Source organism: Bidens hawaiensis, unplaced genomic scaffold (genome assembly GCF_021521415.1).
Source record: "Bidens hawaiensis isolate Kalapana, Puna unplaced genomic scaffold, B.hawaiensis_p1.1 tig00086801_1, whole genome shotgun sequence".
Lineage (NCBI taxonomy): Eukaryota > Viridiplantae > Streptophyta > Magnoliopsida > Asterales > Asteraceae > Bidens > Bidens hawaiensis.
In genome coordinates, this window is record NW_027504239.1 from 14,897 (window position 1) to 29,988 (window position 15,092).

General features: G+C 33.6%; 2 protein-coding genes and 1 long non-coding RNA gene across 5 annotated transcripts; 1 reads left to right on the forward strand and 2 right to left on the reverse strand.

The window, feature by feature from the left end:
• Positions 1-2,727: 2,727 nt before the first annotated feature.
• Positions 2,728-3,321, forward strand: LOC143607796 (protein SRC2 homolog). The gene has a single exon (XM_077083106.1). It carries the CDS (start codon positions 2,728-2,730, stop codon positions 3,319-3,321), a length of 594 nt encoding a protein of 197 aa, XP_076939221.1.
• A 3,026-nt stretch (positions 3,322-6,347) lies between these two features.
• Positions 6,348-9,900, reverse strand: LOC143607798 (protein trichome berefringence-like 7). Of its 3 annotated transcripts, none has more exons than XM_077083108.1 (4): positions 9,035-9,900; positions 8,780-8,938; positions 7,917-8,200; positions 6,348-6,465 (listed from the first exon to the last, which is right to left on the reverse strand). In XM_077083108.1, the coding sequence occupies exons 1-3, from the start codon at positions 9,790-9,792 to the stop codon at positions 7,921-7,923; spliced, it is 1,197 nt and encodes a 398-aa protein (XP_076939223.1). In that variant the 5' UTR covers positions 9,793-9,900; the 3' UTR covers positions 6,348-6,465; positions 7,917-7,920. The 3 variants fall into 3 exon arrangements, with proteins under 3 accessions (XP_076939223.1, XP_076939224.1, XP_076939222.1); XM_077083109.1 differs by lacking the exon at positions 6,348-6,465 and having other exon boundaries at positions 7,716-8,200; positions 9,035-9,491; positions 9,733-9,900; XM_077083107.1 differs by lacking the exon at positions 6,348-6,465 and having other exon boundaries at positions 7,716-8,200.
• A 2,643-nt stretch (positions 9,901-12,543) lies between these two features.
• Positions 12,544-13,961, reverse strand: LOC143607799 (uncharacterized). Its single transcript, XR_013149056.1, has 2 exons — positions 13,858-13,961; positions 12,544-12,887 (listed from the first exon to the last, which is right to left on the reverse strand). It is a non-coding gene; the product is annotated as an uncharacterized LOC143607799 (long non-coding RNA).
• Positions 13,962-15,092: the final 1,131 nt, after the last annotated feature.

Genomic DNA, 15,092 nt, shown 5'->3' on the forward strand with positions numbered 1-15,092 from the left:
ACTTTATGTTTGTAACTTTTATTTGATCAAATTTTATGTTTTATACATATGCTGAATTTCTGTCACAACATGAGGATAATACCACTAGTTATAGACACAATTGTGAAAAATCATCATTATATATAAGTGGTTACTTTTTTTTTCTTTTGTTAATAATTTGATTGTTTTGTTTTTAAGGACATATCCCATCGAATTGTTGTACGATTAAAAAGTTTTCCACACAAGTTGCCAGAAATATCAAATTGTTAAATTAGGTCATGCATCGTTTTCATTCAATGCATCCAACAAGGTTAAAAAAAAGAGATACAACAGTAAAAATCGTGGTGGGCCAGTGAATTGTAACGTTTACAGGTTGATTCGTTTAAACTTTAACCAGAACAATATCGATATATATATATATATATATATATCATGTTTAAAACTTCCAATCCTAACTCAAACACTTATCGTGTTTCCCATATACAACGAGTTAAGTTGGTTGACGGGTTGCAATAAATGAGTTAAACAGATTGGTATGTCATGTCTAATTATACGGGTTAAACATGTCAACCCGGAAACAATTTGTTTAAATGAGTTGAATATAACAACTCAAAACTGATTAATCCGGTGCCATGTTTTGAATCATGCAGCGAATTAACCCTCCTATAGTCTCTCGTCTACTTCCACATGAAAGAATTTACCAGAGTGTACCCAACTCCCATATGATTGACAAAGGTTGCTTAGACATGTTATACTTTTGACATGTTCATTATATCTGTCTGCTAGTATGTTAATTATCTACGTTAGAATCCCATGTAACACACGCGTTGAATAAATGAAACATGTGTTTCACATTAAATTCATTTTTTTTTTACAAATTGTAAATTTATATATTACAAATGGGTGAAGTGTGAAATAAAAGACACAAAAAATAATAGGTTGAACTTATAACCCGTGACAATACACAAACTAATACAAGTGTTACTAACACGGTATATGATGGAAGTCCAGGGACTGATTTGTAATTAATTTGTACTCGACAAAGTTATGACATCTTTGCTTACATCTCTCGCTTATTATTATTATTATTATTATTATTATTATTATTATTATTATTATTATTATTTTCTTGTTCCATGTTCGACTTATATAATTGATCAATTTGCATCTAGTCATCTAGACTAATAAAATATTTCCATATGGGCTGCCGATCTTTGTAGAATGTGACACTCAATTTTCATTATAATAGTTTACTAAAGTTAATCTGTGTTACAAAGTGTTTATCAATCAATCAATCAAGCCCCTGTATATCCCACCGCATAGCACACTATTGGTAGGGTCAAGGAAGGGTGGGATGTAGGCAAGTCTTTCCTCTATCCGTGAGAACAGAGAGGCTGCTCCCATAGAGACTCCCAGCTCATAAAGCTACATACATGTTATCAGAGTAAACATACATCCTACAAGCAAGACACTTAGCAATACATAGATAGCAAACTACCAAAAAAGCAAGGAATCTGTAACCTACTAAGAATAGGGCATACGAAACAAAAAGCAGCATCAAACAAAATATATTCATAAGCAACAAGGAGCAAGACTAGTCAACTAGACCCTAAATAGAAAGCTAAGCTAACTAGGTACCTTCACCTATTGTCTTATTAATAAGTATGATCATATAGTCAAAGAGAAACGTCAACGAGCTTTGTATAATGTATAAAATTTAATAAATAGGGGGGGGGGAGTCAAGTTTTCAGTCGAAAACGGGTAAATATACACTATGCATAAACTTTTTCAAACGGTGAACGGGTAAATTTACAATAGCGCAAAAACAACAGGGGGTCGGGCCACCCCTGGCCCTCACCATCCTTCGCCTAGGTCTAATCTAACACGGTAGGTGTGGGACCATAGGACAATGGCGGTGATGGCGTAATTGAACTATCACTTCCCAAACTATTATTGGAAAACCAATCAAATATCACCGACGGATAACTGAAGGAATCTTCATTGGTAACGCTCGCCCACGAAAATGTCAAAATTTTGAAATGAGAAACTATTTAAAAAAACATTTAAACTATTTTATGCGTATTTTCTTAGTAATTCCCGACGGGATATTTCCCTCGGTAACAAGTCACCGGTGATACTTTGTTTAATAGTGAGTAAACTAATTGTAGGGACTAGTGAGCCACTTTTAAGGAAATACATAAACGAAAGCTCTTAAAGAAACCTAAACTAGCGAACATATATGAACAAACGTAAGTGAACAAAAACAAGTTGACTTAAATGTGTAAACGTAAACGAACGTTCATGAACGCAAACAAACAAATGGAACATGTGTTCATAAACGAACTTTCCGCTGAACAGTTTACCGAATGTTTGAGTTTATGTACTTCAAGGGGATTGTTAATTTTATTTACATTTGAATTTACTATATATTCTTACATTTTATGAAACTTTGCATGTAAGTAAACAAAACCAATGGTGATCCATTAATCACTCTCTTCCATCCTTCATATCATCTCTCTTAAACCTTCCTAGCCTTCACTTCTACCGTGTCTAATAACCCAACTTACCACCTTCAATTCCTTCACAATAAACCCAAATTAGCAACCATGTTTCTTGTTCTTTTTCATACCTTGAACCTACATTTAATTGTATGGTTCAAGTTTTATAAAAAAAATCAAGAAACAATAAAAAAGTAAAGAAGATATACCAAGATTATATTTATTAATTTGTTGAACACAAATCATATATATGGATAATCATAGTCCATTGGATATTACTGTGATCTCAGCAAGTGGTTTGAAAAATTTCTTCTTGTTTTTCAGGATGAAAGTGTATGTAGTTGTTTCATTAATAAATGGGAATTCAATCGTTGAAAAGAAGACGCATTCGGCTCGTGGGAGGAACCCTAAATGGAACCACCGGGTTAAATTTCCGGTGGAGGAGTCAGCCATCGAAACGACGAATCTCTTATTTGTCATACGACAACACCGCGCATGGGGTGATAAGGATATCGGTGAGGTGTCTATCCCGGTCCGTGAGCTTCTCGAGACAACCTCTGGTGGGACCGAGCACGTGGCGGACTACCAGGTGCAGTCCATGCGTGGAAAAGCCGTTGGGACGTTTACTTTTTCCCACAGATTTAGGGAAAAAGCTTCCACGGCTCAGGATGGCGGCAGTTCTCATCCTCCAACGGCTACATATCAGGGGGTTCCAGCGTACCATCAGCCACCAGGGTATGCAAACTACCCTGGTGGCCAGTATGGTACTGGACAGGCCTGGTATCCTCCCACAAACCAACCAGGAGGATACCCATACCCTCCACAACATGTGGGTTATAATTAGCGAAAACGTTGATCCTTGTTTAAGAAGTCGCGATGGAAATATGGATGAACATGCTAAGATCAAGAAATAGATTAATATGCACTTTGGGGTGTTTTTCTCTTAATCACAAGGATTAGTCATTAATTATTCAGAAGATCATCTTACATTAGACAACAATTTTCTTAACATGGAAAAAAGGTCATCTTTTATTTATTTTCTTTGCATAGTATTGATATATTTTAATGGCTATGTCACCTTTCATGCTTACCTATTCGTAAGTATATTGATCACATTTATTTGATTATGGTTATAGAACACTATTTTGAGATTTGAACATAGAGAAAGCTAAATCATATGCTCTTTTACTCCCAACACATGTTTCAAATTGATAAAAAAAATATTATAAACAACTGACTAGACATGCATATGAGAAGAATGAGTTTTAGCGTTACAGACAATCTTATAATACATATATTATCCGGATGTATTCGATTTAATCTTTGATTCGTCACTTAAATATAATTATCCTTTAAAAATATTCTTTTAAGTCATTGATAAAATGATTAAATAGTTTACGTAGGTTCTTCAAGTTTTCGCAACTCATAGAATATAGAATTAATAACTTTTCTATATATAATGATTCACATATAATGCTTCTTGCAACAATATTTACTTCAAATCATCAACAAATTGCCACATTATTGAATATACCAATCATATAATATTATTTCAAGCTTGAGAAGTTGTACAGCTGCTTTTCCCAACCTTCTCATTCTTGGTGGCTTCTTCTTGTTCATGAACATGCAAATCATCATCAATGGTGATAGACACATTTTTAATACCATTTGGAGCCTCAAAAATGTAAAATGTTCTCACTCATCTTCAAATGCTCATCAACATGCACCATTTCATTTTTTTCAGTCATTTTGCTGCATTTCCATTTCTTCATGAAGTAACACAATGTAATCAATACGGGTGCAAGAAAGAGAACACATCCGAACGAAATAAAAACTACGAATATCACTGTCTTCATCGAACTTTCTTGATGAGAATAGTTAAAATTTGTGTGTTTTTGTGATGGGTTTGAATGTTTGATGTGAACAAAGACATTAAGTGGATTGGTATTTGTAGTAGAGAATAAATGTGATTATTTTTGAAGAATAGAGTACATGTCTTTTAAGTTTCAAGAAACTTGTCTTGCAACCAATGTTAAGGTTGTAGAGTTAAAAATTGTTCATAAAGTAAAACTCACATATATATATATATATATATATATATATATAATATTTTGAAACACAGATTAATAAAATTATGCTAATACATAGAGTCATAAACTAGTCTTATAATAACTTATTTTAACAACAAAATGAAAAGGGAAATAGGGCATAAGTGTTTAATTTTAGGATCTATGCTCCAAATAGTAACATAATGATTTGAGTTATTAACAAATATGGTATGCACATTTGTAGATAACAAAATCTCATGGTATGAAGTATGAACATGTGTTGGTAACAAAAAAAACACATATACAAGTGCATAGAACAAGTTAGAAGTAATATACATATGTTCATACGATCATTTCCGAATTCGCATGCCTTCGCCATAAACTCAACCTATATATGTTCCCAAGTAAAGAACATCGTGTATGGCCGCAAAATTGATTACAAAAAACATCGTATAAGATTGGCACTTTCGTATAACAGAGAGGAAAGGTATCGGGATTTATAACCAAATTATCGACTTGTATGTGAATCGCTGAGAATGTGAAAGAAGATTGAAAAACGATCCGTAACTTACAGAAATAGTTATCATAAAACTTTTTGAGTAAATTAGTTTTTATTTTAGATTGTTGGTTTTTATATAAACCTTTGCTAGAATGTATCTTCTTATTTTTCTTTCTTGTCGAGTGGTATATTAATATCATACTTTCAGTATCATGGTGGCATGTTGTGTTAAGTAAATCAATCTTCTTTTCTCATGGTGGAGATTGTGGGGTTGGTGGTGGGTCTGCCAGGGAAATGCTAAGGTAGGAACTGATTTTGACAGTGGTTTTAGGGTTCCAACGACTTCAGTTCTGAGCTTTACTAAAAATATATTCCTCGAGGTTCGATCTAAGGTTGCAAAGATTTTTGGGACGAAAAAGTTGAGTTTTCCAGGAAAAAAATGTGAGTGTTCAAGCCGCCGTTTTTTCAACGACCTGAACTAACGGAGTTAGTCCTTCATTAGTCACGGACCATTATAACAATGCACCTTTTGTTGAGACTGTCGTCAGCCAAGAGTGACGTTGGGACTGTTATTTATCAATAGAACATAGTTGGGATTTTTTAAAACGAGCATTCCATTAATAAAACTTATTGAAAATGTAAAATCAAAAGTTGGTGGTAGAGAAGGAGACGTTTAGAGAAGCGAAGAAACTAAACAACTCATCAACTGAAACTCTCTCTCCGAAAGAGTACGAGTTCTTTTCAAGTGAGGGAAAATGATGGGGTGCTGATAATACGTAACTCGTATGACTGACTCGTATATGAACAAGTGAAAATGCGGAAGAGATGTTAATAAAAGGTTCATAACTCAAAAAAATAACCATCATAAATCTTTTTAATAGACTACTTAATATATCAATTGTTTTGAACGAGTTAATTAAAATCATAGTTGTGAGCATCATCAAAATCTTATATGAGATTCCTCGTACTCGTCATCATCAAACTCACATTTTGGGAGAGGTTACGCCACCGATTATGTGTTTATGAGAGACATGATGTTACATGTGGCATACATGCCAGTATGTCACTATTCTTTTGAGCCACGGATCAAATAATTAAGTGATTGAGACGAGTTCTCTAGTTCTCACGATATATATAAGAGTTCTGAATTACACTACTTCACTTGTAATATTTGTATTTATTCCATACTCAACAAATTGCCATATTATTATTACATATACATTCATATTCAACTTCAAGCTTGAGAAGTTGTACCACTACTTTTCCCAAGCTTCTCAATCTTGGTAGCCTCTTCTTCTTCATGAACATGCAAATCATCATCAATGGTGATAGCCACAGTTTTCATACCATTCGGAGCCTCCAAAATATTCTCGCTCATCTTCAAATGCTCGTCAACATGCACCATTTCATTTTTTTCAGTCATTTTACTGCATTTCCATTTCTTCACGAAATAACACAAAGTAAACAATACGGGTGCTAGAAAGAGAACACATCCGAAAGAATTAAAAACCACGAATATGACTGTCTTCATAATGTGTTCTTGATGAGAGGTTAAAGTTTATGGTTTTTGAGGTTGGTTTGATGTGAAATATGAAATCAAGTGAATTGATCATATTTGTAGTTGAAAAGAAGTTTATTATTTTGGTAGGTAATGGTATTTGTAGTACATATCTTTGAAGTTTCAAGAAACTTGTCTTGAAACCAATGTTAAGGTTGTAGAGTTGTAGATTGTGTTTATTGTAAGACACTTCCAAAGATTTCACTGTCCATATTTAGCTTATTTTTCTTTAAAATAATCAAGGCGTGTTAAAAAAATTGTATTAATTTCTTTGTGTTATAACTTATACATGCTTTCAAAGTTATGTTGGTTTATTATTTGGTTATTTACGTTACAAGCAAAGAAGAATATGTTTATTTTAATTTTAGCATTTTATTTTTAACTCTTTTTGTTTTCTAAGATACTCAAAACTTGATTAACTCAACCCGAAATAACCCGAACCCAAAAAACCCATGAGAGATTTGGGTTGGGTTTCAGGTAGGGGTGAGCAGAAAACCGAATTAACCGAGAAAAACCAAACCGAAGCATTAACCGTCGGTTAATTTTTTGTTTTTTTGAAAAAAAACGAATTTTTTATTTCGATTCGGTTATCCATTTAAAAAAACAAAAATAACCGAACCAACCTGATTGATGGTGATAAAGATTATCAAGATAATGAGAAACGGACTAAACTTTGAAGATAAATAAGATGATGAATGAAGATTGAGACTAAACTTATAATGATTTTTAATTAAGAGCTTTGTGAATTTTAAACTCTATTTAGCAACTTTGTATTCATATAGTTCCATGTAACACATGTCTATTTTTGTTTTTTTTTTAAATTCAATACATATGTGGTACTTTAATAGGTTCTTATACAAGCTTAAAATATGCAGTTTTAGTTTTTTAATTTTTTTTTTCTGCGATGTCTACACATAATTGAAAAAAAAAAACAAAAATAACCGGAAAACCGAAAACCGAACGGTTTGTGTATTCAAATAAAGATTACTTCGGTTTCGGTTTGGGTTTCGCCTAATAATTGAACCAAACTGAACCGTGCTCAGCCCCGAGTTTCAGGTCAAGATTTATAACTTTGAAACCCGAGAATCCAACCCGAAAAACCCGAAAAAAACAAACCCGAAGAACACCCCTATCATTAAATAGCTAAAGAAATTTCAACAATGACTGTATATAATTGTGCAGCTTAATATGCTCTAATGTTACAACTTACAAAAATACAACAAAAAATTGAATGTTACATCAAACTTCAATTTTGTAAGAGATCATATCTAATATTGATCTGAATCAAGTAATCAACTAGGTTTGACTTAATAGTGACATAAAAGTCAACTTACAATTTTATAAATATGAAAACAAGATTTCATTCCATGCATCAGGGACTCCAGGTAAGCACCAATGACTACAATCGGGAACCGTTGGATTATCACTATACGTGCCAACATGCGCATCACTACGATACGATCCCATAGGGGTCACGTGCATTGCTGTTACAGGAACCGACATGTTACTCACCACTTCTTTTATAATATCTGAAAATTGACTTCTGTATTCGTTATATTCACTCTTGCTTTGAACCAAAGGGTTTTCGGTAACGTTGCAGGTATGACCCTTTGGGCCGCTGGTACACGCAAAAAAGTGTTACTAGTAATATTTACTACTTGCAGTTAAGATATAAGAAAGAGATTACAGGTTTGACTTTTGGGGTCAAAGTCAAATCAGTCAATTCAGCTTCAATACTGATATGACTAAACGATATACAGATAACTAGATCAAAGATTTAAACCATAACACGTAGAAGGTAAAAAATAATTTGGCTAAAAATTTGTTATGGATTTTATACAAATTTTACATTTGAAAAGTAGCATATTTGACCTTAAAAGTCAAAATGCACTAATGCACTAATTCTGTTAAAGTGTTAAGAGCTAAGGCATTGAATTTACTCATTATAAATTAAATACCAAAAATAACCTTTATGAAATTGACACAAAATAAATACTTTGACTTTCCAGGTCAAACACATGAATTCAACTTCAACATCCAAACGAATTCTAAACTATCCAAAACAATATTTTTCTAACTAAACGAAAGCGCATAAGTACCACGAGCCGAATGCTTTCAAAATATATATTAAGCAACAAAAGCATATGAATTTTGATTTCCAAAAGTAAACAGTTTGACCAAGAAAGTCAAAATGTACCTCCAATGACTGCCCTCAAAAGTCCTGAAAAACACACGGGTCCTATCTGTATCAACCATATTTTCCACCCAAGAAGCCCAAGTGTTTAACGCTGTCGTATAAGCCGCCATTGTCGACATTCCAAGTTTTAACCTTCCATTAACCTTAAAATAACAACCCCTATCCAATATCAAATCCAAATACATTTCATTATAACATTCACATAAAAACATAATATTACCCCCCCCCCCACCACCACCCAAAAAAAAAACTTACATTTCAAAAAGCTTTGCGCGATTCCACCAATGGCCCATATTAAACACAAGAATATCCGAATCAACCCATTTCTCGCTAACACCATCCAACTCATCAAGTTTAATCGTCGACCGAACCCTCTTCGGCGCGTGCCTCGGAACCGACCCAATTCCCACCAAAAACACCGACCGATAAAACTCAACCGTAAAATTATGCAAACTAAACCTCACACCCAAATACCGAATCTTTTTACTTATCTTACTCCCATTAACTTCATAAACACTCGTCTTATTCTCCACACCGGTCATAAGCAAACAAATCATCGACTCCCACTGCGTCCTACTCAACGAATCACCGACAAACACAACCCGCTTCCCACGAAGCTTTTCCAAAACCCCCCCAACATCAAACCGAACAATCTCGCAACGTTTCGGCTTCCACCGCCACTTAACATACACATTATCTTTCCTACCATTACCTAAACAATTAAAACTAGCTTCTGCAAATGGGCATTGGGATGCATTGTATAAAGGATAACTATCATCAAGAACCCAAGATCCATCATAAAGATCACAAAAGTTTGAATCTTTATTATTATTATAATCTTTAAAATCATGGGTCATGTTTTCTTGAATCTTGAGAATAATAATAAGCCCACAAACTACAGCTAATGTGATGAATGAACAATAAACCCTAAAAAGATATCTTTTACGAAATACCCATTTGGAAATTGAAGGTTTGAGATGCAAAATTGGACTCCAATTGGTTCGATTGAGCATTTGGGTTGACCCAAGATTTGATTTTTTGCAATACCCAGAAATGGATTTGTGAAATTGAAGCAGAAACTGAAGTGGGTTTTCAAGGGATTGAGGTTTTGTTGAGTCTTGAATAAATCAAGTTTTGAGTAAAAATGAAGTTTAATTGCTTTCAAATGGTGGTAGCTAGTTGAGATCAAGATGAGAATAAATCATAATTTTTGTGTTGGTGATGTTTGGAAATCTTTAATTGTTTATTTTGTGTTGACATGTCTTTTTCTTTACTTTTTTCATTTTTTTTTTCCGAATGACGACTTTATTGCGCTGAGAATTATAGAGTCTTGTTGATTCACCTTAATCAGATTATACTGTTTTAACTGGTTTCATGTAGGACCGTCATTTTACTCGGATCATAAAATCCAACCCGAGAAAGCCCATACCCGAACTAACCCGATCCGAAAAACTTGAATCCGAACCAAAGTGATTCGGGTTGGTTCTTGGGTTTGATTTATAAGTTTCGGGTCAACCTGAAAAAATCCGAATAAAACTTTTAGCTTTTAAATTAAATATATTTTTTTATGTATAGTAGGCTACATCTTAGCAGTTATATGGATAGATTGTTTAGGGTTAATTTATGTTTTCCGTTTATTAATAATAGCAACCGTAATCGAGACAACCAAATCACGTCCGGTTGAAGACGATTACGGTTCGAGTTAGTTTTACTCTTCTTTTGAGTTGTTTTATCAAGTTATGTTGGTTTATTATATTATTATTTGTATTACGAGCAAAGAAGAATATGTTGTTTTAATTTTAACATTGTAGTTTTTTTTTTAAATATTTTTTATATTGGTTTCAAGGATACTTGAACCCCGATTAAACCAACCCGAACCTGAATTACCCGAACCAGAAAAACCCGTGAGAGATTTGGGTTAGGTTTCGGGTCGAGATTTAAAACTTTGAAACCCGAAACCCGAAAGAACAACCCTAGTGTCATGCTAGCTGTCAGAGTTTGACGTGGGCATTCCCTTGAGAAACCATACCGTCGACTGTCACTTGACAATCATTGTGCCACCACAAGAGTAGAACTCCCACACGTTGAGACGAAAAACTTAGTGAGTTCGGAATCCAAACTGACAACCTCATAAGCCATAGCTCAAATCATTTATTGTCAATATTCACTTAAAATAAAACAAATGAAAATCAAACTTGAGTCTCAACTGAATAACCTAAACTCTTTGTATCACTATGGCACAAGATATAATAAATAATTTTGTGTTGGTGATTTTTTGAAGTAATTTTATTGTTTATTTTATGTTGACAAATTACAAATTTAGTATATATTATCTTGATTTGAAGTTATAAAATATTTAAATGCTTGAAAAATATACAAAAGTTCGAACATTTCTTCGTGCAATGATATGCGAACATAAACACGGATAGTCATGTAATATTAGTTTTATTAAGGTAAGGAACGACACAATAGCAGTAAGTATATACAAATTAAAGAGAATAAAATGTTTGTTTTTATGATAAAATTCTTTTTAAAAAGATATCAATGTATGAAAAAGTTATTGCCGTTTAAAATCACGGAGAAAGTTGGTCTAAGATTTTAAACTAAAAGAAATATATGGGTAAGGATGAAAGGAAAATAAATGTAAGTGTTCGTTTAAATAAACAAAGTTATGATAAGGAGCCAAAAGTTTGTCAATTACCCAAACACACACACGGACCGGTTAATAGACTGGTTGCATCCCATTTAACACGGTTGAATATAATTTGTTCGAGTAACATAATGACAAAAACGAGAATGAAAAAACTCATGAAACAATAGAATTTAATGGATGGACGTCATGGAACAGATTATCAATGAAAATTGGAATAATATGTGTAAGTAGCGACTAATTTTTTAGTACATATTTTTATATATTGTAAAATTAAATAGTTTAACACAATTTAACTGTGTCATAAACAGGTTAGGCCGGTTTAAACTGACCTAGTCAAAATAACTTGGTGTAGTTAACTTGTGGGCATCCTTTTGTTTTAGGATTTTCAATTACATTTTACTTTATATCGCACTTAACTTCATATGTGTATTTTCGTCGATCCATATTTACTTTGGAAAACACTCTGCTTTTGAAAGTAACAGTGTTAACATACATTGTTCTTGTCGCGTTATTTGCCATTGCAGGCGTAGGTGCTATGTTGTGCATGTCAGTGTCTCAACCACTTAGATGGGATATCTGTTACACTTGTTTTCAATTTTTTTTTTATGTGATTATGATGTTTTAAACTACATGTTGCGCAGGGCCGGCTCCGAAAAGACGAAAAAATTTTTTGGACCAAAGGTGAACTTTTTTTTAGGCCTTAAGTAAAAGAAACATTTGGTTGGGTTTAAACAATTTAATTATAAATGAGCTTATTTGATTATGATTTAAATTGTGTAAAAAACTTTTCTATAAAAAATAAACTTAAAAATTGTCTCAGATAAGACTAGAACTCACAACCTTTTGGTTAAATGTCATACCTCTTTACCATTGATCAAGCTAGTTGTTACGTAATTGTGTTGAAACATTAATTATACACATGTTTTTGATAAAAATACATATATTTTTTTTTGAAAAAAAAAAAATTTCGGGCCTAGCGGGATGTCGGGCCTGTGGCCGTCGACTACCCTGCCATGCCTCAAAGACGGCCCCGATGTTGCGGTTTTCACTTCATTTATATAAGTTGCGTGAACATAAGCCTTTTTTTTTGGGTTGGCCGAGTCAATTCAGGTTTCACACAAATTTCTCTTTAAAAGGCATATGACAAACTCTCACTTCCATTTTCCGTTCTTACACAAATCGAAAAAACCTATGTTAACATTTTTTTTTTTAATTTTGCCTTCGGCCACGTAAAGAAAATAAGAAATTCAATATGTTGTCAACTTCGATCTAAAACCATAAACATTATTAATCCTCAATAGATGGACGGGTGTTGTTAGGGAGTCTTGACCCGCGAACAAACGAACTAAACAAATGTAGAGCACGCGATGGCTGAGCGTATGGCACCATATGAGCAGCACCTCTGACCGTTGCAAAAGTCAACAGGTTCCCGTATTCGGTCATCCAACCTCCAACCTACACCAGAAAAATGCAGAATTTGACTTTTGTATATAAAAAGTCAACACTATGAATACAATTAACAAATGCTAAAGATACTGATTATAATCTTTAAAAAATTGCAAAAAAAAAAAATAATATTCACTTGTTTGACCATGAAAGTCAAAACTAACCTGTGTGGACTAGTTACACTTTGACTTTTGTGGTCAAACTAGTCAAACAGCTAGGAGTAAGAAGTTTATATTTTAAAAAGTAAACTACAGTTTTCGTCCATGTGGTTTGTCCAAATATGCGGTTTTAGTCTAATAGTTTTAAATTTGCGATTTTCGTCCATGTGGTTTCATTCTAAATTGCAATTAAAAACCCGAATTCACTAACCCCGTTAAGTTTGGTTGTTAAACCCATCAGCGTGCCCCTCACAGTGAGGGGCAGTTTTGTCCTTTTTCTTCCTAAAATACAACCAAGCCCCTCACGTGAGGGGACTTGCGAATTAGGACTGCGTTTATTTTTGGGAGAAAAAAAGGACAAAACTGTCCCTCACGTGAGGGGCACATTGATGGGTTTAACGACCAGACTTAAAGGGGTTAGTGAATTTGGGTTTAATTGTAAGTAAATTGAAACCATTGGGACGAAAATCGCAAATTTATAACTATTGGACTAAAACCGTATATTTGGACAAACCACAAAGATGAAAACCGCAGTTTACTCATATTTAAAAGATTACTTATTTGACCATGAAAGTCCAAACTTCACTACAATACTCTACTGAAGTTTCCTAGTCCATCATTTTTGACTTTTTTTTGGTCAAATCAGACAAAAGTTAGGGTGTAAAATTGATATGAATCTTGATAAATTGGAGTAAAAAAAAATTACTCACAGTGAAGGTTTTAAACTTAAAAGAAAGAACTAATAATCTTAAATTCAAATTCTAAAAATGAATTGTTTGACCATGAAAGTCAAACTAAATATGAATAGCTTAAGAATGTACCTGGCCCTGATGAAACCAAGCTCCGTATGGAACCGTAACCTTAAACTTCAAATTGTGAGCCAGTTCACGCACAAGTGGTTCTTGAATCCAAGCAACGGGACTACAGAATCTTGATCACCACTATAAATTATTACAAAATTTTAAAATAGTTATTACTAAGTATTTTTTTTTTATTTTATATACAAGTGTTTACATAAATAATCCGAAAACTTACCTGAAAATCCAAACTGGAATTTTGTTTTCGATGATTCGTGTAAGTAACGGGAAGAATGTTGATGTTCCCCGTCATTATCGTTATAATTTAAAATTCTGTTATAAGAATAGATATACAATGAAATAGGTAAATATGATATTTTTAACGTTTTAACACGTAAATATTATCTTATGAAATTTAGAAAACGAACTCGCTGCACATAGGACCATGAATATGGTAACTTGGTTCGGTTAGCATGCAGGGGCCCGTTGAACTTCGGGTAGAGATTAAACATAAAACCGTCTTTCATAAACTCATACACACATCAACTCCAACGCTCATCTTAGTAGCCTATAAAACCATACACGAAATAAAATCGTTACATGTCACAAATATCAAAAACTAGAAACTTAGAAAAAAAGAGTAAACTACGATTTTCACCCCTGTGGTTTGTCGAAATTTGTTGTTTTAGTCCAATAGTTTCAAATTTGCGATTTTCATCCCTATGTTTTCATTTCACTTGCAATTAAACCCGACCCCACTAATCCCATTAAGTCTGGTCGTTAAACCCATCAGTGTGCACCTCACGTGACAGGCAGTTTTGTCATTTTTTCTCCCCAAAATAAACCCCAGCCTTAATTCGCAACCCCTCTCACATGAGCGGTTGGGGTTTATTTGGGAGAGAAAAGGACAAAAATGCCACCTCATTGTGTGGTGCAAGTTGATGGGTGTAACGACCAGACTTAACGGGGTTAGTGGAGGTTTGGTTAAATTGCAAGTGAAATGAAAACCAAAGGGACGAAAATCGCAAATTTGAAACTATTGGACTAAAACCTCGCAATTTTCGACAAACCAGAAAAGACGAAAACACCGCAGTTTACTCTAAAAAAATATCGAAAGGGGAAAAATGGTTACCGTTTTCTTTAAACGAAGCTCTTGTTCAACGATAGACGGGTAGCATACATCAAGAATGACATCATAGTTATTAACATATTCACTAACAATATTGTTTGCTTGTGAAATGGCATCATTGCATGCACTA